The sequence below is a fragment of the Nanorana parkeri genome, unplaced genomic scaffold (genome assembly GCF_000935625.1).
Source record: "Nanorana parkeri isolate BGI_ZX_2015 unplaced genomic scaffold, ASM93562v1 scaffold310, whole genome shotgun sequence".
Taxonomy (NCBI): domain Eukaryota; kingdom Metazoa; phylum Chordata; class Amphibia; order Anura; family Dicroglossidae; genus Nanorana; species Nanorana parkeri.
In genome coordinates this window covers 279,538-304,487 of record NW_017306578.1, presented here as the reverse complement: position 1 = coordinate 304,487, position 24,950 = coordinate 279,538, and the positions used below count along the sequence as shown (strand labels likewise).

Genomic DNA, 24,950 nt, shown 5'->3' with positions numbered 1-24,950 from the left:
GTTAGTGCAGTGTTTTAGCAAGTGTGAAAGGCCCTCACCCGATAAAGCAAAACCTAAAAAATATAATGTCAGCTTAAGTTTGCAATAAAGTAGGGGATAGTTCTGCTGGGTTTCAAATGTTGTCGGTGTCCCCTTTGAGAAAATGTTATCTTATTTCTTGTTCTCTCTGACACCCAGACCAGAAGTGATGGGAAATAGGGACACACAAGTGACAAAAGAATACATCCCTATTCTTCCAAGATATGCTAAGATTTTGACTCACCACTGCTGCACGAGCAAATACAATTGGCAGTCCAAATGCAGAGACAACTATTCCTGTAGTAAGAAATATGGCCAGTTCCTTGCAGGCATTGCTGGCAGCATCAGTATCATCTACTGCTCTCCTTGCAATGCAGTATGGAATAGGGGCCAGTATGTAGAAAAACAGAACAAACAATGGCCAATATTCACTATATAGGAGAAAGAAACAAATATTAGTCTCCAAAACAAGTAATTCATTGTATATCAACTGATTCTTTTATAAGAAGGTTAATCAAATACTGCCATAAGAAATCTATTTGGACACTGTCTGAATGAAGAACTTGGTAAATAACAATGCATCAAAGTGCCTCATACTGAGAAAAGAGAGAGAAAAAAAAAAAAAAGAAGAAGGATGCATACAAATAACTTATATAATCAATTTGCAAAAACCTTTGGTTGTTCTTAACAACTGAGAGATGAAATCTAAATTAGTTGATACGGATTACTGCACAAAAAAGCAGATCATACAGTTAACAGCATTATAGAAATGGGTTAAATAGCCATTTTCTATAATGCTGTTATTAGGATGCCTGTTTACATGGACAATGAAGTGATCAGCTTGTGTAACCACCACTAACAGACAAGGAATGTTAAACCTACTTATAACGTGGCAATGCACAGCCAAGCATCAGAAACATCAGACCGATTGCTCCTCCAAATGAGAGGCTGATCAGAGCTAGAACAAAGAAGAAAATGACAAAATGAGTATGTAGGAGTCAAAAACTTTAACCAAGTTAATAGAAATAAGTGTTGTACTGATTAAAGAGGTGAACACATTGCAATGTGGTAACCCTAGGGAACATTTCATCTGATTATAATAGAATGAAGGATTGCTTCTCCCTTGCCAAATGCCAGCCTTGCTCCTCTCTCCACCAATACCAGAGCTACCCTACAATATGCATCATCTTTGACTGGCATCCTCTTCTTGAATGTAAAGGCTGCACACAAATGATACAAGCCAGCAAATCTCATACCTGTGCATACCTGCTCCCAATGTCCATACATTTGCTTTTAGGCTACTGTGGTACTTTTCACTTTTATGGCAAACAATATTCTTTAGCATACAATAGTCCTGGAAATCCAGTATGACATAGGTGGCCATGTGATTTACTGGGTAAATTATTGCTGAAAATGCCTAGGCTGTAAAAAGGGTAGCTAGAAGTGGCAATCCGACAGCAGCCGTTCACATTGCAATATCAAACAAATGCCCGGTATGTAATCAGTAATGTGTATGCATGGCAACAAAGAGATACTTATAGGAGCATGAATTCCTCTTTATTTTATTGCCAGAGTGCCTCAGCATCCTGACAACCCAAAGCACATTATTATTGCACGGCAGTACTGTTGCCACCCCCCTTCTTTCCCATACTGGTCCAAGAGGCTGCCAACACACCTAATGGACAAAAACAATAATACTCCTTGCACCAATGTTATCATTAAAAAAACAGTTCTAAAATACACAACCATACAGTGGTGTAAATCAGGGATGTGCAGTCAGGAGGGGAGGCAGGTGAGGCAGAGCCTCACTTAGTATTATGAAGAAAAAAGTGTCGGCTTCAAGTCTGAAGCCAACAGCTTTTTCTCCATTCAGATTGGCTTTTATCAGGTTACACAGCAGGGAAAGCCTCTACGCTGTGTAACCTGTCACGGATGGAGAGCTGCCTGTTAATTACAGGTGGTGCTGCATCCAGCTTTTGACAGGTAGTTAGGTTACACGGCAGCTGGCTTCCCCACTGCTTGTGTAACCTAACACAGTGAGGCAAGAGCTGTCACAGTCTCTACTCTGTGTTAGAGACGTGAGCTCTGTGGATTGCTCGGACCAATGGCAAAAGCGTAATTGGTCCAAGCTGTACGATCAAAAAAACAAAAAAAAAAAAACAGTAAGGACATCGATCTCGATGCCTCACCTGTGACGAGCAAGTGAGGGACAGGGAGGCTCCTCCCTTCCTCCTCCCCACATAAGCTTGGTTAGCGATACGGGGGTGAGGCTTCATGCCGTTCATGTCAGCATGCATGCATGCATGCATGCCGTGCTTGTCAGTGACATGCCGTGCCTTCTGTGCTGGGGAATGCCTCACCCAGCACAGAAGGCACGGCATGTCACTGGTGTAAATACTGTAGTGAAGAGGGACGAAATATGACCAACACTATAGCAAGGAGAGGAGAGGATGTGTATGGATGGCCAGCAAACTGCAGCAATGCAGAAAGGATAGGAGACATTTAGAATGATACCAGTGGAAGATTACCAGAGTAAGTGAACTCAAATTGGGGGGAAGAAAATTAGCGTGCCCCACTTTTTTTAATCTGTCGCAGGAAGTCCTAATTGAGCAGAGAAGTGGAAAATCACCAGTGGAAAATGTCGTTTTAGATCTTAGTGATCATTTATTTATATCACATGTATCAGAAAAGCCAACGTTTTGGGGCCACGCAGGGTCCCTTCCTCAGGGCGACATAGTGACCAACATTGAGCTAATTGACTAATTGAGCAGCCATATAAAAACTTATGGGGTGCACCACTCTTTGTTAATCCCCCACAATGAGTTGCAACGGGTTTAGATAACTATGCAGAAGTAAATCTAGAGCCTGCATGAATTTCTTCCTGGGGTACAGGTACAAATGATAGAGAATCTGACCTCTATACAAGCTAGTTTTACCCCAATGTTGGATACAATACATAGAAGATTTAGCTTTGAACATAATGTAATATGCTAAACTCAAAAATGTATCATGTGCTTAGCATACATTATTACATCATGCTTAAGAAACAACCTCAATGATAAAAAGATGGGAAGAATAAACACTATTTGTAAATCTCCCCACAAGTAAATTAATGTTGTATGTCCTGTTTAAAGTGACACTAAATTCAGGAGTTAAATCTTATAAATGCATTCAAGTACTTTACCTATTAAGAAAAATATATCTTATTTGTGTATCACTCAGCTGTAGATCCTCAAATCATCTCTGAATTGGTGCGAACACTGTCCTTCCTTCTGGAGGGTGACTACTTTTGTTCTCCATGGTCACTGTGATCCTCAAATCATCTCTGAATTAATGCCGATACTGTCCTTCCTTCTGGAGGAGGGCTATTTTTGTTCCCCATGGTCCCTGTGTGTGTTGTAAAGTAGTCACCGCTCCAAGCTCACTCCTGTGTTGGACTACAATCTACAAATTAGTCAGCTAAACATGAGATTGTAGTCCATCACAGGAGTGAGCTTGGAGTGGTGGCTACTTTACAACACACACAGGGACCATGGGGAACCATAGTAGCCACCCTCCAGAAGGAACTGGTTAAAGTTTAGTGTCAGTAGTGTGACACAATGACAATACAAAGTGAAAACAGAGTGCTCCTAACATTAAAAAAAACCCCACTTACTGCAATTATCCCGTCTAGTTTCCATTTCTTAAAGCTGCATGCAAAGTAAAGTAAACGACCAGGGCAGATGCTGTATGAAGTGACCAAAGCAGACAAATTGGTCATGCAGTTATACGGATGGAGCTGGCCGCTTCCAGAACTTGCAATCTTCCAGAAGGCAGGCAATGACTGAGTAAGGAAGACTATAACCCAGCCTGGAAAGTAGTCAGCAGACAGTCATCTGACTGCACTAATCCCCCAAGGGTGTTTCCAATACACCCCGATCAAAAGAGAATATTCCAGCATCTTTTTTCTTCCATGGCAAACTATACTATATAGTCACCTCCCAGCAGGATTTCACACAATTACTAATCAGCTTTAATTCATTTTTATACATTGTACACTTTTTTCTGAGTGTAAACACTATAATTACAGAATGACAGCATGGGAATCCAGTATATAAAGCCTGTATGCATACAATTCCAGTTACTCCAGTAAACCTGGTCATACACTCAGCATTTTGTTTTTCAACCCCGCAGGCTGAACAAGAAAACAGGCGCAATTTCCTCATCTACACTAAACAGTGGCTATGGAGGAATCTTCCCTGACGGCTATTGTATTCTGATAGCCAGAGCCTGCAGCTGTCAGAATACCCGAACAGTGACTGAAGAGGATTAGTTGCAGTCACTGTTTTGCCAACAAGTTTAAGCCTGGCTACCTCAACAAATGTCGACTGAAAGATGGACTTTTGTCGAAAGAATAGGTGTGTACACTGTTCAAAGTTTAGGCATCAGGAGGATGCTGCTGTATCAAAGATTGTGACTGGGTCGGAATGTGTGACCGGTCACGTAGTCACGTTTTAACGTAATCACGGCCACTTTTTCCGTGTTGGAATACGTGACCGGTAAAAGATGAAGAATTCTAATGCTTTCTCAGCTATTTCAGGGCAGATCAGCATCCCAGATAGTATGTCCAGGAGAACCGATCAGCCCTGGAACAGCTGATTGGTCCTGAAATGTCACTTCTATACGACTCTCTGAATGCGATCTTTCATTCCACAAAGTCAGATAGAAGTGACATTTCAGGACCAATCAGCTGTTCCAGGGCAGATCGGTTCCCCTGCAAACATACGATTTGCGATGCCGACCTGACCTAAAACAGTGAGAAAGCCTTGGAACTCTTCTTTTGCCAGGTCACATATTCCACTGCCGAAAAACTGGGCGGGATTGTAAACTGGGCGCGTGTAGCGCTAATCAGGGGCGGGGGAGGAAAAGGGAGACAACCGGTTGTACTTGGTGGGTGCACCGGTTGTGGCTGAAAGCGTTGTGACTAAAGCGTGAGAGGTTTGGAAAAGTTTATGTGGGAGGGGGGTCTTTTGCGGGTGTGTGGCTTCCATTATGTTCGGACCGGGGTGTCCGACGTGTGTGCTGCAAGAAACAAAATTGGAAACGGAAGCACCACTACCTGGCGCAATAAATGTGGTGGAGCAAGGTTTGTATAAAAGTGATGTACTCACCTGTGGCTGGGTGAGCGCTTGCTTGTAACAGTCAAGATGAAGTAGAGCGGCTGCCAGCCTAAACTTGATCTCATTGGACTGTTTTGAGTGTTCCTAACACTCTATCCCTCCACGGGCACGGTGTGGGCAACCCTTCCCACACACCGTGCTCCACCTCACCATCGGACCATCATTTACGGCTCACGCCGCAATACTCAAACAACCCACCTCCGAAGCAAGCTCCCGACAGACACAGCCTCACTGGGCATTACTTTTATACAAACCTTGCTCCACCACTTTTTTTGCGCCAGGTAGTGGTGCTTCCTTTTCCAATTTTGTTTCTTGCAGCCCATTGAGCTTGGTGCCTTCAGTAATAAACACTTTATCTGAGAGCACTGTTCCTTTTAATGAGAATCCTTCACAAAAACAACCCCTCTCAGTGCTGGATCAGGGAGAGTGGAAGATGTCTATGCTAGAGTTACAGAAAGCAATAAGCAAGAGCGTTCAATGTCTAAAATCCAACTTCAGCTATCATTTTCCTAATGGAGTCAATATTTGGTTCTAGGAATTTTCTGAAAGCTTTAATGATTTTTTTCCTCGATCATAACTGAAACATTTTCCCTTGCTTAAACAGCCATGGAAATGTACGTATAGTATCCTTTTGAGATCCATTCACAAAAGATGGGCTGACTGCCATTTTGTTTAACCAACTGAACAATGCCAGTCACTGCTAGGGCACGTAGAAAACAACCGTTTTCTATGTGCCTTGCTCACACTACAATGAAGTTGTTGTCTATGGCATGCCTGCATTCTGTTTTAGCTAGTTTCTGATGGGCTAGTTTGAACAGGTCCTTAGAGAAACCTATAGTAAAAGAAATAGGGGCAGCCGTGGCTGATATATCCTGCTGAAGATGCTTGATGCCTGGCAGTTAGCCAAATGGCTTAAAAAGCTTTTGCAAGTCACTGACCAACAAGTATGCAGATAATGAAGTTCTGCCTCCACAGGCTGAAAGCTTATTTTTGGTCATTAGCTCAAAGTAGTGAAGCCTAAAACAGCCAGGCATCCAGCATTTTCAGAAAGTAGTCAGCAATGTCAGTCTGTAGATTTCTCACAGTCCAGGCTTCCATTAGTTGAGTATGGAAGTTTTCAGTTCTAAAAATATATTTGATAAAAGAAATACAAAATATCACCAAATAATATAGGAAATGGACAATATAACAGAGTCCTGGATAAGGCTCACAGAACCTGGATAAAGTATGAACCTGCTCAAATACCTGGCAATACTAGAAAGATTCTGCTCATGGACCCCCAGCCCTGAGTGTGCTGGGACAGGAGAATGGTTGCACTACGCTCGCTTTATCATAGATTACCATACAAAAGCATTGCTCCTAATAACACCCAATACTACAGGGGAGCTTCTAGGACAGAAAGGTCTGCAAGGTCTTTTGCAAGCACCCCCGCCAGTGAAAATAAATAAACTCCACAACTTACCTCGGCCTCCAATGCTTCCAGCCGGCACAGGTGGCACATGCCTTGCTGCAGAGCTGGAAGTTTAAAATCCCATGATAATGCACTCCAGCCCATTGCAAGAGTACATTCTTGCAGGATTTTGAGAGCCCTGCTATCCCAGGAGGAAGCAGTGAGGCACGATGACATCACCCCTGCTTCCCAGAAGCATGGCTGGCCAGAGCAGTGGTGTTATTTTTGTTTCTCATCTCTTTGTGTACAAATGGCTTTTTAACCCCTTGCCACCGACTCCTGTCGACCCTTTTCGGACGCTGAAACATATCGGCCGAAAATTGCTTTTTTGGCATAATGCCGAAAGTGCCATTTTCTTGCCGATACATCCGCGCATCCCTGATTTCTTTCCTCCCCCCTGGGCGCTGCTCTGTGTCCCAGCGGGGAGGAGAGAAACTGCGATAGCCGGCCGAGCGCTGCGGGAGGAGAGCACTGAGCGGCCGGCGTCTCCTCCCACACCGCTCAGCCTCCCATCACAGTCCTGCAGAGCGGTGTGTGGGTGGAGACAGGAGGCCCTGTCACAGAAAGCTGAGCTCTCCTCCCTGCACCGCTCGCTCAAGCCTCCTGTGACAGCGTCTCAGAGGAGAGCAAGGTACAAACACTCAGTGATCGCTGAGTGTTTGTACATAATGGAGGACATGGTATGTTTACTATATCCTCAATTATGAATGAATGAGAGTGAGCTACATCCCCTCTCGACCTGTTCATTCATAGTTGTAGTTATAGTAAACATACCATGTTCTAATGTTATGAATGAACAGGAACACTCAGAGGATTCCTGTTCATTGATAACAGGGGCTGCAGAAAAAAAGATTGTGTTCTCAATCTCTTTTTCTATTTTAAAAAGGAAATATCAGGGGTCTGTTTAGACCCCTAATATTTCCCCAAAGCCCCTAAAAGTAAAAAATAAAAATATTTAATAAAAAAATGAATGAATAAAAATATTTTTAAAAAAAGTTTATAAAAAAACATTAATAAAAATTAAATATTAAAATTTTTTTAAATTAAAAACATTTTCGGTATTGGTTTCGGCCTGACAATTCTTTTTATTTCGGTTTTAACATTTCCATACAAATTAGTAAACTGAACTTGAGATTGTAGTCCATCATGTGAGCAAGTTTGGTGCAGTGGCTACTTTACAACACAAACAGGGCCCTGGGGAACAAAAGTAGCCACCCTCCAGAAGCAAGGACAGTGTCAGCATGAATTCAGAGATGATTTTAGGATCTACAGCCAAGTGATACACAAATAAGATACATTTTTGTTTTAAGTTAAAGTGGACCTTTACACTCAAAAATCAAATTCTACCAATGCATCCCTCTATGTATGATGATTAATAATAACAGACATGTCAGGTGTAAAATGCTGCGATTCTGAAATACTTACACTTGCAGAGCATTTACTTTCTGCTTTGAAAGGGCAAAATGACTTCAGTTTTCCAAAGCAATGCACACTGGGATTGCCTTGTCATCAGCAGAGCATTAGTGGAAAATCTCATCTGTAATCTCACAAGATCTCAGGGAAAGACATTTTCCTCCCCTGAGATGATGTGCATGGTCACATGTTCTGGTCACATGTGCCAGAAATCCAGGAAGTAAATGGAGATCTAGTAATCTGCCATTAATGAACATGGTCACTGCCAAAAGACTGGGGAAGAAAAGAGAAATAAGGTGTGCAAAGAATACAAAGCCGGCAATTATCTAGAAGTATGTGTTTGTAGATTGTCATTACTAATCATTTCTAAAGGTGTGTTTGTTATTATTTTAAAGATATGAGTAAAGGTCCATTTTAAAAAAGGTACTTGAATGCATTTTTAAGAATTCCTGAGTTTAGGGTCACTACCCACTAAGATCTACCTACTGTGCTGCCGCATATATAGGTTACACCGGCAGGAGAGCATTAAAGCTTTTTGTGTTGGGGAGGCAGGGGGCTTGCAAAAAAGCAAAACTTCAGTTTAGCATGGAAGGTCCACTTTAAACCATAGCTTCAATTGTTCCTTTAGAGTGGATATTGCAAGTTATTGGTGAGATAAAATATCAGCCACATAGAAAATTAATAGTTTTCAAAAGCTTGCCCAATAATTCAATAAATCAAAGGCTAAAGAAAAAAAAAAAGGTGTGGGCTATAATGACACCTTACCATGCATTATTTAATGTCATATAATACAATATATCATGAAGTACCCTTATAAATAATAACACGAACCTGTTTGCGCTGCGCAAACTTTACTTTGCTGCAGATCTCTCCAGCAGCATATACTTGCCCTGCAATTGCTCCCAATATCACTCCGTTCAGCTGTCAAAAGGTAAAGAAACCCCCATGCAAGCTAGAAGTGTAGCCTACACAGGACTACAGGCTCCCTATGGGATCACGCTGATAGGACAGGCACTGTCACATGGGGCGGGTCATATGCTTGTGCATACCCTGAAGTGCTGAATATTTTTTTTTTTTCTCCTATTACTACTGCCTCTTGGGAAGGGGGAGGATTAAAACAAGCACATTGCTTAGCCTGAATGGGAAAAGCATGGGCTTACACTAAGTATCACATGAGGCCAAAGCAGGAAAGCCACATACAAGCACCTGACATAACTGCAATGTTAAGCCCAGGGAAGGCAGTAAACTACTACAGCAGCCATACATATATGTGTGTGTATGCACTCTATTACCTTTGATCCCAGCCATTGAGGAGAGTGTGTGTCAGCAGCGCAGAGGCTGGTGTAGAGGAGTCTCCTGGCTTTCAGTGCACCGTGTGTCTTTCCTCAGCCGTCACACATAGGTATCGCCTGCATACAGCTGCCACTTATCTCCGGTCACTTTCACACCTATTATCGGCTTCCCAGCGGAGCCTGTGTTGACATGTACCACACCACTTCCGCCGGAAAACCTGCAAACACGCCCACTGAGCCTCAATTTCCTGTTCTCGCCTAGCTTTATTAGCAACATACCTAGTGACAACCTGTCATGGCGAGTCTCCGCCCCCGGCTCTACGTTCAGCCAATCGCTGCAAGACAGGTAGAAGGAACAGGAAGACTTCAACCTGAATGATGAAACTCATTGTAATGCGACATCAATAATAACATCGGCCGGTTAGTGTGTGTACTCATATTAAAAGGAGATTGGTGGAGATCACATCATCCTGTGACTGATCGCTTCGTGGTGGAGATGTCACCTGTGGCTGTAGTATCCTTCCTGTGTCTGCTGGCCGTGGTGCAGCTATCGGGTGTCCAGGGCTGGAGCCAAAATGGTAACATTAGTGGGGCTCATTGCTGACTTATTATATTAAGCTTTGTTACACTCATTTGTATTGATCTGTCACTTTTAATACATTGCTTTTGCATTATTATCTTTTAAAGAGAACCTGTGAAGCTGATCATACATTATACAATTTGATTATATGATCTTCTTTAGATCACCATCAACAGTGTAGTGTGAGGGCCGACCTGATTTGACACAAAATTGATTGTTTAGGGCCTGTTCACACCAACACACTTCCACTGGTGTGCACTGTTTACTTTTTTCTTTACTTTATTGAAATGTCACAATGTGACATCTCATTTAGTCGTGTTCACTGAATCAAGGTGCAAAAAAAAGAGTAGTGCATGTTGTATTTTCTTTCATTGCACACCACCCCACTGCATTCTATGACTGACAGTCATTTCAACAGTTTCGGGAGAGAGGAGGGGACCCGACGGCATACCTTATCCTGCCGGGTGACTGTTCTCTCTCTGCTGGCGTCCATCACCAAGATGACCGCCGGCAGGTATCAATGAGATCGTCGCGCATGCACAATGATGTCATTGCACATGCGCGGGGTGTCACCCGGCAACCGCTCCGGGTGACACCCGGCCTCAGGACGCCCCTGTGTGAACTGACTGAATAGGACATACGACAAATTACATTATGTTCCGGGTCTTGGTGCGAATCAAATTTGCTCAAGCCCGTGCAAAACTGTGACTGACACACCTCCCTCCCGGCCCAATCAGTTGTTGCAAGTACATTTCACAAAGGGGTGGGAAATGCCCCTGCCATAACAGATTGAGCTGTGGGGGGTCAATGACAGTTTTGCTTGGGCAAACTTGGTTCAAACCAAGCCCAGCACATCCCTAGTCCTCATATCAAAAAGTTTTAAAGTGTTGGTAAGTCTTAAGGAGCTTGTACCATCAGATTGTATAGTGTATGGCCAGCTCTTCACCTACCTAACACATGGAGCACTATATGTATGGGCAAAGAAGCAGGGTTCTTAGTGACCCTCTCTGTCCTGATTAACCCAGAGATGAAAAAGCTTGCTAATGTGCGTCCATGTATGTTTGATGTTCTCACTTGAAGCTCAGCAAAGTATTTTGCTTTTCTCTTTTTCTTAGGTAGTATGAAGCCAGCTGTGACTGCTGAAGCACAGAATTTATCGATATAAATCAAAACGTTTTTTTTACTTTTGTTGCCAGGGAAAAATTGCCTTATTGAAGAACTCCAGGGAAAACTTTTATTAACTCTTGCATTGGTGCTACTCCCCGCACTGCACGGGTTAACTGCTCGCTTTTGTCTAGGTGCTTAAAAAAAGTTATACTCACCAGAACTGCCCAGCTCACTCCCTGCTTCTCCTGCCACTGAAGTGTGCCTCCTCTCTGCTGCACAGATGATATGTTCCTCGGCGTCCTCACGTCCATACACTTGTATAGAATGTGATGGCAGAAGGATTCTTAGAACGCTGCAGAGGAGGGGAGAGAGGATCTAGGGACTGGTCGAAGTACAAGCCGCTCTAATAACAAGCCGGCTCGAATGATTGTGTCAATATAACTTTCTTTGTTTAGTACCAAGACACAAACAAGCAGCTAACACTTGAAGTGTGGGAGTAGACCCACTGTAAAGGTTAATCAATTATTTTCCCCAGAGTTCTTTAATGTGACCCTATAAAGAGAACTATCGGATCTGTCATTGGCCTTGTTAGTTGTTTTGCTGTCTCTGGAATCAATACTTTTTCATTCACAGTTCCTGAACAAGAATACTGAGCATGGGTGTCAGAATTCATTATATCTATACTTGTTACAGGTCGGGGAATCAGGAAGCATTGTATCAGCATGACAGCCAGGCAACTACCTTTTTTTTTAGAAGGAATGGTCAGCAATGGTACCCTCCTGGCTTCTTTCATGGCATGTTTCGTTTAAAGCCTCCCTTTGTACCCTAGAAGTAACTGCTGTGTTGCATAGCATAATGACCAGTACCTCCAGGCTGATGATGCCCATCAGGCCAAAGCATTACTGTACATAGGTTACTGTTCTGCTTCAATATAGGGTGACTGTAAAGCTGGCCATACACAAGTAATTTTTTTTGTTGTGCAGCCCTGCGGGCTGAATGAGTTGCAGCTAATGGCTACACCCGACTCCTTTGACTAAAGTCAACTGAAAAATCGGCTTTTGTCTATTGAAGGAATAGGGGGGCGGGGGGGTACACACACTGCTCAATTTTTGATAAGTTGTGCAGTGTATGGCCTAACCCTGCACTGTACAACTGTACAATCTCTTATAGATCTGCTATCATCTATTTATATAGTGCAAGGGCCTGCCTGATTTAATACAAATTGGATAGATTGTTCAGTAGTGTTACAAGATGGCAGCCAAAGGTCTAGCTCAGCTCATTTTACTATCATAACCTATTGTACGTTGTTTATATCTTAGGTACAAAAAAAAATGAATAAGTCATTCTTGTTTTTTCTTGCAGATAGAGTCTTGCTGAAGGATATTCAGGCGATCACACTTTATTCAGACAGATACACTAACGCACGACGCTCATCCCCTATTCCTCAGTTGAAATGTATTGGCGGCAATGCTGGCTGTAGCGCTATGACCCCACAGGTGGTACAGTGCCACAACAGAGGGTGGGATGGCATTGATGTCCAGGTAGGTTTTATATTAAACCTAAATATCAGTCTCTTATTGTGCTGCCTTGCTTTGGTGTGCTTTACTGCTACATAATATACTTTTTCTCAGGGGTACGGGTACTCCTAGAATGAGATCCTAATAGGTTGGACTTGATGGACTAATGTCTTTATTCAACCTCAAATACTATGTAACTATGTAACTTTAACAATGCTGCTGCTTTCTAGTGCTGTATGATATCCCACTGTATAGTTAGTATCAGCTAATGCTGTGGAAGGAGAGCCTCGCCTTACCCCATATCTGTTCACACACATAAGAGAGCGCACACCATTCCCATTATTGAAGGATTCCCATCAATCCACCCCTCGTCGATGATATCGCATCACCACTCACTTCATGGTAAGTTGTCATTTGCCTCAATTCCGATTTTCATGTTATACTAAGTCACCTTATGGTAGTAGCGCTTCTGTCCTCATTTTTTCTGCATCCTGGTACTGGCCATGGCGTGGTGGTTGAGAATCACTGGTGTAAGGGAAGACTAGAACCCCCTGTAAGCTTTTTATTGCTGTCCTTGTCTGATGACACTTTTGTCACCATGACAGAAAGGGAGGGAAAAAATCTCTACAACAGAGCCCAAGATAGCAGTAAAAACCTGAAGAGATCTAATTCCAAAAAAAAAATAAAAAGCTTGGCTGACCTATAATATGTTTGCTTTAAATCTGAACTCCATATAAAAGTGTATAATTGCACATAAATAGTAGTTCGTTCATAGGCATGACCTTGCTACTTTCTGTATATGGCTGGTTCACTTCCATGTTTTTTTCTGTAATCCTGAGGATAACTTTGAAACACGTACAGAGTTTTGCCTTTGCTAATTGAGACTTGTTACATTTCTAGTGGGAGTGTAAGGTGGACATGGATAATGCTTACCGATTTGGGAAAATTGAAGTGAGCTGTGAGGGTTTCGATTATCCCAATGATCCATATGTCCTGAGCGGATCGTGTGGTTTGGAGTACACACTGGAACTTACAGAAGAAGGCCGAAAGAGATCTCAAAATGGCAACAGCTTTGGTGGCTCGGGATACTCAAAAAGCTGGAATTCCCAGTCACCCTATGATGGGAGTGGAGTAATTGTCTTTCTGGTACTGCTGGGTCTGGCCTATGGGGTGTACAAACTATTCCTGAGCACACCTCCTATGCAGCAAGAGCAACATCCACCTAATTATGATGGACATGATGACCAACATTACAGCCATGCTAACGCACCTCCTCCACCACCTGGTTTTAAGTCGGACTTTACAGGTAATTACAAAGTCTTTCATTTATAGATCACTTTCAGAGTAGATACACATTACTTGATTGGTTTAGTATGGCTTAGCCTGCAACTAATAAAGCTTACCAGTATATTATCATACTTTCATATTTTTCTACCAGATCAGCACCATTTATGCAGGGTATACTTTCTCATAAGTGTGTGATACAATTAGAGTATAAAGAGCAAAGGATAAAATTATCACCACACATGGTTTGAATTTTATGTAACTGAAAAGCTATAATGCACAATATTCCTAGAACATTATAAAATGGAAAACAAAAAAAGGAAGATTTTCAAGTCAGGGAGGGCAAATACTTCTCATGTATATAGTCTTAATAATATTGAATTGTATTATTAACCTTAATCTGTCTGTATAGCAAAATACTATACTTCTAAAATTAGTTAAGAAACCCACATAGATTACATACTATCTTAAACACAGGGTCCTATGTATCTTGTCAATCCTAGAAAAAGTATGAGTCCAGTTATCAAAAAAGTAATCAGAAAAACATTTCTAATGGGGATCGGAATAAGCATCAGATCAAAAAATAAAATGTCATTATTAAAGTGGGACTCCGGGAAAATCAGAAACATAGTGGGGTTACCCCCGCACTGCAAAGGTTAAGTGCTCTTTTTGTCTACGGGGGGCCCTATAAAGCAGATTTATTTATCTGACCCATTGTCCCACTGGCTCACTCTGGGATGCTAGACCGGGCCCTGCAGCCTCTTCTCCACTGGGCTATGGTGGTCTAAGGACCGCTGACATCATCAAAGCAGAGGGGAGAGAGGTGACAGCTGAGTTCTGTGGGATTGAGGATCAGGGGAGTAAAACTGCTTTATTTGAGCCCCGTAGACAAAACGAGAACTTAAAGGAGAATTATGAGGCGAGTGATTTTCACTCAGCCTCTAAAGAGAAGTATGGGGTAAGTGTTTTTTCCCATAGTTCTCTTTATGGTCACGGGGGGACATATACTAACCTCCTCCTGTCACCCAAAGCTCAGTATATAGCGGGCTATTGCCTGCGATATACTGAGACCGCCGCAGCCTGGACAGATCCTGACAATAGTGTTGAGATCCACCCAGCTGCGTGAGTGACAGCTGGCTCTGCGTATCTAGAGGCAGAGCCAGCTGTGCCTGCCCCCTCCCCCATTCGTTCCTCCACTCAGCGCTGGAGGATCAGAGAGGGAAAGGAGAATCCCTGCGGGGAGTGGTCACTGACAGTCACCGCTCACTGCAGGGAGACGATTGGGAAGTGAGCAGATCGGTGCATGTTTCTGCTCACTTCCTGATCAACAATAGAGCCGAGCTCTGACAGCTTCTTTGTTACAGGTCGGCTCTAACTATGAGGATGAGTGGAAATCACTCACCTCATAGTTCTCCTTTTAACCATTGCAGTGATGGGGTAGCCCCTCTACAAGGGTAAGTTGTTTTTTTTAATTTTTTTTATTTTCCTGGAGTTCTTCTTTAGTCAGGATGGAGAGCGGAGGAGGGCTGATCCCTGAGTGTTTGTAAATAACTGAGGACATAGTATGCTTTCTGTGTTCCCAGTTATGAATGAACAGGAAGTGCTCTACATCACTTCCTGTTCATTCATAATTGTGGACATATTAACTCATATTATATCCACAGTTTATGAATGGACAGGAGCACTCAGAATAGAGGCTTCCTATTCATTCATAACAGGGGCTGCAAAAAAAGAGATCTAGGACTCTGTGTATTTCTCTCAATCACTTTTTCTACTTTAAAAGAGAAATATCAGGGGTCTGTTTAGACCCCTAATATTTCCCCAAAGCCCCTAACAGTAAAGTAAAAAATGTTCAACAGGTTGGAGAAAAAAACCCATTAATTTTCGGTTTCAGTTTAACAATTTAATTTCAGTGCATCCCTACTAGTAGCATAATTTTCATAGTTTATCTACATTAAAGTCAAACTGAAATTACATTCGGCAGGCTTGAGGGGAAGGTTGTAAGTGAGTCTGGCAAATTTCACTCTAAACCTCCTGAGACTAGCAGTCAGACACAGCAGTGCCTTAGATCTTGCACTGCATATATACAGCTATAAGGCTGTAGGTACAGGAGTGTCTGGGCACCATCCTATACCAGGAAGTGCAGTGCTATTTTTCTGGAAGCATATCGAATAAAATGTCAATTTTTCAGTCTACCACTTAGGGACAATTAGGGCTGATTAAAAAAAAAAAGCTTCATCCAGGTTACAGCTGGGGCGATGCTGTTTGCACAGCATTCCTGCCACTAGATGGAGCTGAGAAGCAGAGGAATTTCTTATGCCCATCCAGTGGCAGTAATGCTGTGCAAAGGGCATTCGCCCAGTTGTACATTGGGCAAAGCTTTTTTTAGGCATCTTTGTTATTTTACTGTTGCTTAAATGTCTGCTTTCAAAACTGAGCTTAGGCAGGAAATGAGAAGGTTTTACAGCCTGGCAATAAAAGTCTACAAATGTATAATAAAAAAGGCTGTAGTGTTCTACTGAACTGAGGTTCCGATTATTACAGTTGCCTATTGGTGACTAGTATCCCTTTAAAGCAAGGAAAATGATGGATGCCCTGTCAATAATATTTGTTACCAAATATTTATATAGTGTCCTGGCTGAACCCTGCATTTAAATGTGCGTCCTCATGTCTGCAAGGCAGGAGTGCTAATCACTGAGCCACTTTTGAGAATATGTATTCGGTGGCACATAAATTGCATTAAATCTTTTCTTTTTTTTTTTTTTTTTTTTTTTTTTCTTTTATCTCTTCTCAGGAAATACGTCTGGATTTGGAGGTTTTAGTAAACCGTCTTCCTATGGGAGCCAAGCAACACAAGGACCTGGATTTTGGACTGGTTTAGGAACTGGTGGTGTATTGGGATATCTGTTTGGCAATCGGAGGTAAGTGGTTTTTTTAGCGGATAGTTGTCATATGAAGTATAATGGACTAGAATGTATTCTGATTTATACTTTTGGCAAAAATGGCGATGATGACCTTAGAGCAGGGGTAGTCGAGCTTTGCCTCTGCCTCTGGGAGTCATTCCAGTGGCTGTCAGTCTTGCGGTGCCTTATGGGTTTTGTAGTTTTACCACAGCTGGAGGACCAAAGTATGGCTACCCCTGCCCTAGAGCCTTAGTTATAGTTTGCATTCTGGATCTGCAGTTTTAAGTTTTACCTTTTCACAGTTTAATAACAACTAGAATTACTAGGTACAAAGCACACATTTTATTCTGCAATTTGGTTCCTTTATCATGACACTAAAATGATGTACATTATTTACAAATCAAATAAGGGCTCTTTATAACAATAAAATATTTATTAACCACTTCCGCTTCGAGTAATTTTATTAATTATTTACATATGTGTTAAAATCTGCATTTTTTTGCTAGAAAATTACTTAAAACCCACAAACTATTATAGATTTTTGTTAAAGCAGAGGCCCTGTAGAATAAAATGGTAGCAGCTGCAACTTTTTTTTTTTTTTTAATGTTGCACAGTTGTTTATAACAGATCTTTCCAGGAAATAATTCACTGAGATTAATTTTAGTGCACACAAACAATATAATCCTCAATTTTTGTGAGAGGTTATAAAAGAAGGATCCAGCAGCAGCTACGAGCTTGTGTTAAAGCAGAACTCCAGGGAAAATGATTATCAACCCTTGCAATAGGGCTAACCCCGCACTGCAAGGGTTAAGTGCTTGTTTTGGTCTAGAGAGGAAAGTAACAAAGCTATATTCACCCGATCCTCTAAGCTGGCCAGCTGTCACAGCACTCCCTCCAGCCTGTCTCCTCCTCCACTGCAGTGATGATATGGCCCTCGGCGTCCTCATGTCCTATACACCGTGTATAGAGCATGATGACTCGGGGACCTTAGATTGCGGCTGTGAACACGAAGTGCACAGCTCACCCTGATCATGCGTCCCCGCAATCCTTAGATCGCAGCATCGGAGGGGGAGAGAGGATCCGGTTAGAATCCGGTCGAGTGCATAACTTTTTTTTTTTTCTCCCTAGACCAAAATGAGCAGTAAACCCTTACAGTGCAGGATAGCCCCATTGCAAGAGTTAAAATTAAATTTCCTCTTCTTTTTTAATCGCTTAAAGTCCGTGATTTTTATAAACCGCATTTAGACTTAAAGGAGAACTATGAGGCGAGTGAAATTCACTCGTCCTCATAGTTCGAGCTGACATGTGACACTGAAACTGTCACACATCAGCTCAATAGATCGGGAAGTGAGTGATCGCATACCGTCGCTCTCTCATTTCTTGATCATGTCCCTGCAGAGAACAGTGACTGTCAGTCACGGCTCCCTGCAGGGATTCCCCCCCGCTCCGATCCTCCTGCACTGAGTGGAGAAACAGACGAGGGAGGGGGCGGGTACAGCTGGCTCTGCCTCTGGATAGGCAGAGCCAGCTGTCACTCACGCAACTGGGTGGATCTCCTCAGTAATGTCGGGATCCTTCCCGGCTGCAGCGGTCTCAGTATACCGCGATAATATAACTGGATATTAACATTTATATGTAATACCACCAGAGATTGTTCATCCAGGGAATATCCAATTGCCTTAGGTTATCAGGAAATATTTTTTTTTCCTTGTTGGAGCAAGTTAAACCATGCTTTAGGTTTTTTTTTTTCCCTCTGATTCAACTCTGGGTAACTATGAGCACAAGGTCCTGATTATGGAGCATTTTCTATTTATTATTAGTATTATTTATTTCTCCTATAGGTTGTCAATGGAGTTGCATAGTTAGCCAGGTTGAAAAAAAGACACGTTTAATGCAGATAACTATAACGTAACAAACTTGTTGTAGATAGCTACTCTTAACAACTGTAGCTAATTGCAATGTAATGTCACATTCTATAGGCTGATGCTCACAATACTGATGATTTTACTAAAGGAATTGAGACTCTTCACTCGACAAATCAACAAATTGCGTGAAGATTCACTTGAATGTTCCAATCATGGGAAAAGCAAATTCCTGTGTATTTCTTCTGCACTTGATTTAAAAGTGAACACAATACACTACAGATCATGGAGTGGAGAATCTCTGCTCCTTTAAGAAATCAGTCTAAATATAATATACGAATTATGAAATCAGGAAAACCTGCCAAAGGCTCCTACACACTTATTTGCTATAAAGGTGCCCAAACACCGCACGATGCTCGTACGAGAATCACGGGAAATCCCGCGATCGTACGATAATCGTGCAGTGTATTGAAGGCGTGCGACCGTTTCTAATGTACGGTCGCACGACTTTTGTATTTCGAGCATGTTGGAAAACCAGCCGAGAATCGTATGATTTTCGGCTGGTTTTTAACATGATTGAGAGATGACTGCTGAACGGGCCGGTGTGCGCACGCGCACACTGCCCGTTTAGCATTGCAGTCATCGGGCTTGCGATGATCGCAAGTACGATCTGCCTCTCCAAGATGGGCAGATCTTACGTTTTTTTTAATTACTTTACAACCATTAGGGTTTTAAAGTGTTTGGGCACCTTAAGGCTACACCTGCCACACCATGGCAAGCAGAGGGAGCATTGTAAGACAAAACTGGAGTTCTGTAGAGCAGTGTGCACTTGGTCTGCAATTTGTTAATGAAGGGATCATACATGTGGGTTTTTTGGATAGTTTAGTGCGCTTTTAAACCAATAAGGTTACGGGGTGATAGCACATTCAGGGTGGCAATTTCTGATGGTATTCTTACTTTTTTTTCCCAGGTCACAGCCTCACTATACAGCTTCTTCACCTTATCATAACACATGGAGTGCACCCTCTTTCTCTGGATCTACATTCAGTTCTTCACAAAGTTCTGGTGTGAGAACCGCATCAGGTAGGATTGCTATTCAAAGATAAAAACATATGCCACCTACACAGCCACTTAATGAGACTTTCCAGTTCAATCGTAACCCTAGAACAAAAAATGAATATCTTGCAGCTTACCAGTCCTTAGATTTTTTTGGCTTTTTTTTTTTTTTCTTTGGTGATCCTGTCCTAGGGTGACCATGCTCATTCGCTGTGCTGTATCTGTGGAGGAGCAGAGTTGTCACCTTAGGACAGAAAGTGTTGGGGCTACAGAACACCTCCTTCCTCCCATAACATAGAGGTGTTCTGTAGTTCACACGTAGCCTGTGCAGGTTTGATAAGACTGATTGGGATAACAGTGCATAGTGCACTAGACATCTGAAAGGAATAGCTGCAAATTTTTATTTTTTTTTATTTTTTTTACACTTATCGAACAGATATAAAAAAAAACACTTTTAATGGTATGTAGAGCCAAAGGAAATCTCACCGCTCCAATTCCTTAGCCGACATCAGGACTCCCCAGGTGCCGGTTTAATAGGTGCGTCCCCACCTTGGAATGTAGTAGTATACGAACAGACCACACTATCCAGAGAATTCCAATACTTCAGACTTTATTGAAATTCACAGCAAATCCAGTATAACAGTGAATCAAAGTGTATAAAGCAGCAAATACCAGCACCGCAAACCCCCAACCAGCTACAATCTCTCCCATGTTTCACCCGTAGGCTTATTCCTAGAGGTTGGGGGTTTGCGGGTATTTGCTGCTTTATACACTTTAATTCACTGTTATACTGGATTTGCTGTGAATTTCAATAAAGTCTTAAGTAATGGTATTCTCTGGATAGTGTGGTCTGTTCGCATACTACTTTTAATGGTATGGTTTAACAAACCAAAAGGAAGCTACTAAGAGAAGTTCATTGTTGGGGTTTACATAGACTTTGACGTCAATGGGCTTGAAACCAACACATGTAAGCACAATGTAATCCTCTCCCAGAGCTTTTGAATTTGACTGTTGTCCCAAACAAAGAATTACGTTTTGAAAAGAAACGCTACCTCTAAGACTTGTTCAGACTACTGCAGACCCATTCCAGGCACTCGCCAGTGCAGGAGATTTGTGGAAATAATGCTCGTCTGTAATGATTATTATGCATTATACACGGACCTTATTGACTTCTGCATTTTCCCTGGGTACCCCTCTGTCACCTTGGAGCTGTATTAGCATATAGCAATTCAGCTCCTAAGCATACTGTGCTTCTATTAACCCTGTGTTAGATCATTTGTCCAGAATGCCTAAAGTATACCTGTCAGTACACTAAGGGAACTGAATATGCTCAAGCACTGCAATGCAGGCACCAAGTGCTGCTTGTACATACTTTTAAAACATAACTAAACCCAAACCTTTTCCTGGCTTTAGTCTTCTTTTGGGTCAAAGAAGTACATTACTAATGTGCTCCTGTGACCCAAACTGCTGACTGCGCACAGCCGCTCTGCAGCCAGGAAAGATACCGACAATGGATGATGTCGGTATGTCGATTGCCTGATTGATAGCTGGCTCTGCCTCTCCAGAGCCAGCTGTGCCCACCCCCTCCTTTTGTCGGTCCCTCCAATGAGTGATGGAGGAACAGCGAGAGGGGAGGTGATTGACGGTTACTGTTTTCTGCAGGAAGAAAACCGTGAGCCGAGCGATCAGCAATTTGTGATGGCTCGGCTCTCGACCTATAGAGCCGCCGCGTGACACCTGCAGTGTCGCACGTAGGCGCTAAGTATTTGGGAGAGTACATTTTACTCTCCCAATACTTCTCCTTTTAACCGCTCTCTTCCTGAGTTTGACACTTCCTAGTAGTATCAATCTCCTGCCCCATGCTGTCCCACCTCATTCATATTCCCAATGGCTAGTAAGCCTGCCCGTCATGATATTGGGCCAGTATGAACTTGCTGGAGGGGGCTGGGGCAGTGATTTTCTGGAAGGGTTGTACTTTGCAGACCAAAGCAGGCCATGATTGGGGGAAAGAGTACATAGATGAACTAGTTCATGTCTAGATGTCAGTGCTGGAGCTTGCTCAATACACTTATTTTGAACGTTGTTTTCTACACACTTTAAAAAATAAAAAAAAATAGTTTGTATGGCATTGTAAAGCAAGTTCTCACAGCGTTCTAAAGGTGAAGATCGCAAGGGCACGCTGCTGACTCTAATGGCTGAGAGTGCTTTCTGGACATCCCATTCGATGAAGGGATTTTTATAATTGTATTTAGTCATGTACTTATTCTATAGTCAGTGGTTTTTTTTTTTTCCAGCCTGTGGACTGGTTGCAACTAGCTTAGGTATTGTATACGAGGAGAGCTTTTGTGTCTATTAGTGATTTCCACAGCTCGGTGATGTTTCTCTAAAGTGAAGATAATGGTCAGTGAGTGAGTGTTTCAGCTGCATGAGCATTTCCAGAAAAGCTGCTACACACTGCATGTCATTACAGGTCACTGCACTTTTCAGCTGGCCACCAACCAGAACCCACAACTGGATTTGCTGTTTTAAAAGTCAGTGTGCTTGGAAAACAATGTTTCATTTACAGATCCCTGTAAAGCAGAAGGAAGGCATTCTCATGTGTCTAGCTGCTGCTGTAATGCTTCTGTTACATATCACCCCTTTTTAAAACCCAAAGAGAGTCGGCATTCTAGCTTGGGAAAGTGAATTTACCCTTTGGGGCTGGTGCAGACTTGGGCGATTGTGTGCGGTTGCATACACCGGTTGCCCCAGGTCTCCCACAAGAGCGGGGGACCCCGAAGACCACGGCAGAAAGGAACCAAGCGTGCAGCGAGAGAGGCAGCCGGGAGCGGTACATGGCCGCCGGAGATAGAGAGAGGGGAGGGAAGTGAGATTCAGGCAGGTTACAAGTGATTTTGGACAGCCGTTCCAGCGTTGGGCGATAGGAATTCCACACCCCTGCATTAAAATGACTCACTGCAGGGTCAAAACAGAAAAAATAACCTGTAAAAGAAGAGTCTGTATACTTACATTTCTTACAGCCAAGAGGCGACAAGGGAGCATGGTTACCTTGCTGGAGAAATGAGATATCAGGACACATTGGGAGGAATTTACTAGGACGGGAGAAGGCAAAATCTGGAGCAGCTGAACATGGCAACCAATCAGCTTCTAGCTTTCATTTTCAAAGCTAAACTGAACAAGCTGAAGCTAGATAGCGATTGCTTAAAATGCACACAGCTGCTCCTGATTCTGTCCGCTCCGGGTTTTTGTAAATTCCCGATTGTCATTTGTCCTTTTTTTCCCTGAATGGGCTGCGAGATTTTGATTTACACCAGGGCTGGGCAAACTTCGGCTCTCCAGCTGTTGAGGAACTACAAATCCCATGATGCATTGCAAGATTCTTAAAGCCACAGGCATGACTCCAAGAGACATACATTATGGGATTTGTAGTTTCACCACAACTGGAGGGATGGAGTTTGCCCACCCCTGGTCTATATTATGTAATCTGGTTTGTAAGTCCTCTTAAAAAAATGCAGTTGAGGTCATTTTTGTGTGTGTGTGTGTGTGTGTTTTTGTTATTTTTCTGTCTGTGGATGTCTATGATTTCAGCCCTCTGAAAGGGAAGTGTTTTAAAACATTTTTTTTAGTGATGATAACAATTATATGCAAGACTGCTATAAACTTCCTTCCTGGAACCATTCTAATTTTTTTTTAAACTTTTTTTCAGGCTTTGGGGGAACAAAAAGAAGATGAAAGATGCTGTGTATGGAGAAAATCAACAGAGAGATTTTTTTTTTTTTTGTCTCGCCCGCTGGTGAAGATTAATAATATATCAAATAAGTGTGAATATTTAATATACTTGCATAGAGTTAATGAAACATTGTGGGTGGATGATTTTAGTCTTTGATTTGCACTTTAACTTTTCTGATTGTGAGTCAGTAATGTGAAATCCTTCTGTGTGCAGAAACTGTAATAGTCCTCGTTAGAGGGTACTAGATTTTTTTTTAATTATTAACTGACAGAAATCAGTTGCTTAAAGCATATGTAAAGGCATGCATACACTGTTAACCCCATTCGCACTGAGCTACAACAAAATAAGCGCTGATTTGAGCTGAGCGACATTGAGCTACAGTGCACATTTTTGTGGCGCTACGTAGAGCTTCTTTTGGCAGTCTATCAAAGTCTATTGGGGCCAAATTGCTTGAAATCCGCCCCAAAAAAAGCTCATGTTCGAGCGACAGGCTTCAGCTACAAGCTACAGGCAACATTGAGCTGCAGATGTGAACATCTCCATTGAAATGCATTGGAAGAGCTACATTGAGCTTCATCTTTGAACGGAAATCGCGCTACAAAGCGCTCAGTGTGAATGGGGCATTAGTTGTGGAGTAGGGAATGCTTAACCTCCCTGGCGGTCTGATTATTTAATTTTTTTTGTTTTATTTATTTATTTCCGTTATTTTTACTTTTAAAATTCCCGCAGGCTCCGCCCCCTTGCGACGCGGACGCTCGCAAGGGGTGGAACCCGGAAGACGGATGCCAGCATTAGCCGAAGGACACAGCGTGGCTCAAGGGACAAGGTAAGTAACGCTACACTGTAATCCCGAGGGTGGCTCGGGGTTACCGCTTATAGTACTGAAAATTAACCCCGAGCCACACTCAGGATTACCGCCAAGGAGGTTAAAGAAGAACTCCGGGCGTAATTATTCTTAAACCTTGCAGTTGAGCTACCCATACACTGCTAGGGTTAAGTGCTCGCTTTCATCTAGGGACAAAAGTAAAAAGAAAAGTCTTATACTCACCTGAACCTCAGGCTGGCTGTTAGACCGGCCCCTGAAGCCTTGCTCCACCTCCACTCTGGCGGTCTAAGGTCCTGTGAGTGCGGGGATAGCACCACTGCAAGGGTTGAGATAATTATGCCCGGAGTTCTTCTTTAACCATCTCCAACTGTATCCCCCAAAAAGTTTTACCTTTACATATGCTTTAAGCAACTGATTTCTGTCAATTGTCAATGACTACTATGACAAATAGAATGGTGGATTTCTGCAGCAATAAAAGCCTCATAGAGGGTTTAAATATTGTCTTTTTGGATTTGCATACAATTTAGGGTTTAATACCAACATTTACAAATGTAATAAACATAAACTTTCAATTGAGGTTTAAATCCTCACTCTTCACCGCACCTTTTGCTGATTATATGACAACCATGGCGACACAAAGGGGCTCATTTACTCACAATTTTTTGGGCCAAATGGAAATGTTTTTTTGTGCAGTAGTTTTGTTCCTAGTAGAAGCAGGGTTCTGCTGTGGCTTTGCATCGTGATGAAAACACA

The 24,950-nt window shown here is 42.5% G+C and overlaps 2 protein-coding genes across 4 annotated transcripts in view; one reads left to right on the top strand and one right to left on the bottom strand.

Moving 5' to 3' along the window:
• LEPROTL1 (leptin receptor overlapping transcript-like 1) overlaps positions 1-9,554 on the bottom strand; it is a 12,048-nt gene extending 2,494 nt beyond the window's left edge. The window contains exons 1-3 of one of the 3 annotated variants that reach the window (XM_018557903.1): positions 9,333-9,554; positions 901-976; positions 263-449 (exon numbers count right to left, since the gene is read on the bottom strand). In XM_018557903.1, the coding sequence (XP_018413405.1) occupies positions 263-449; positions 901-976; positions 9,333-9,348 (279 nt within the window). In that variant the 5' untranslated portion in view covers positions 9,349-9,554. Of the gene's footprint in view, positions 1-262; positions 458-900; positions 977-3,673; positions 3,815-9,332 lie in introns of those variants that run through there. The other 2 variants (XM_018557901.1, XM_018557902.1) reach the window with 2 other exon arrangements.
• A 76-nt stretch (positions 9,555-9,630) lies between these two features.
• SARAF (store-operated calcium entry associated regulatory factor) lies at positions 9,631-23,606 on the top strand. Its single transcript, XM_018557899.1, has 6 exons — positions 9,631-9,910; positions 12,382-12,560; positions 13,437-13,842; positions 16,615-16,741; positions 19,556-19,668; positions 23,348-23,606. Exons 1-6 carry the CDS (start codon positions 9,829-9,831, stop codon positions 23,371-23,373), a joined length of 933 nt encoding a protein of 310 aa, XP_018413401.1. The 5' UTR covers positions 9,631-9,828; the 3' UTR covers positions 23,374-23,606.
• The last annotated feature ends 1,344 nt before the right edge of the window (positions 23,607-24,950 follow it).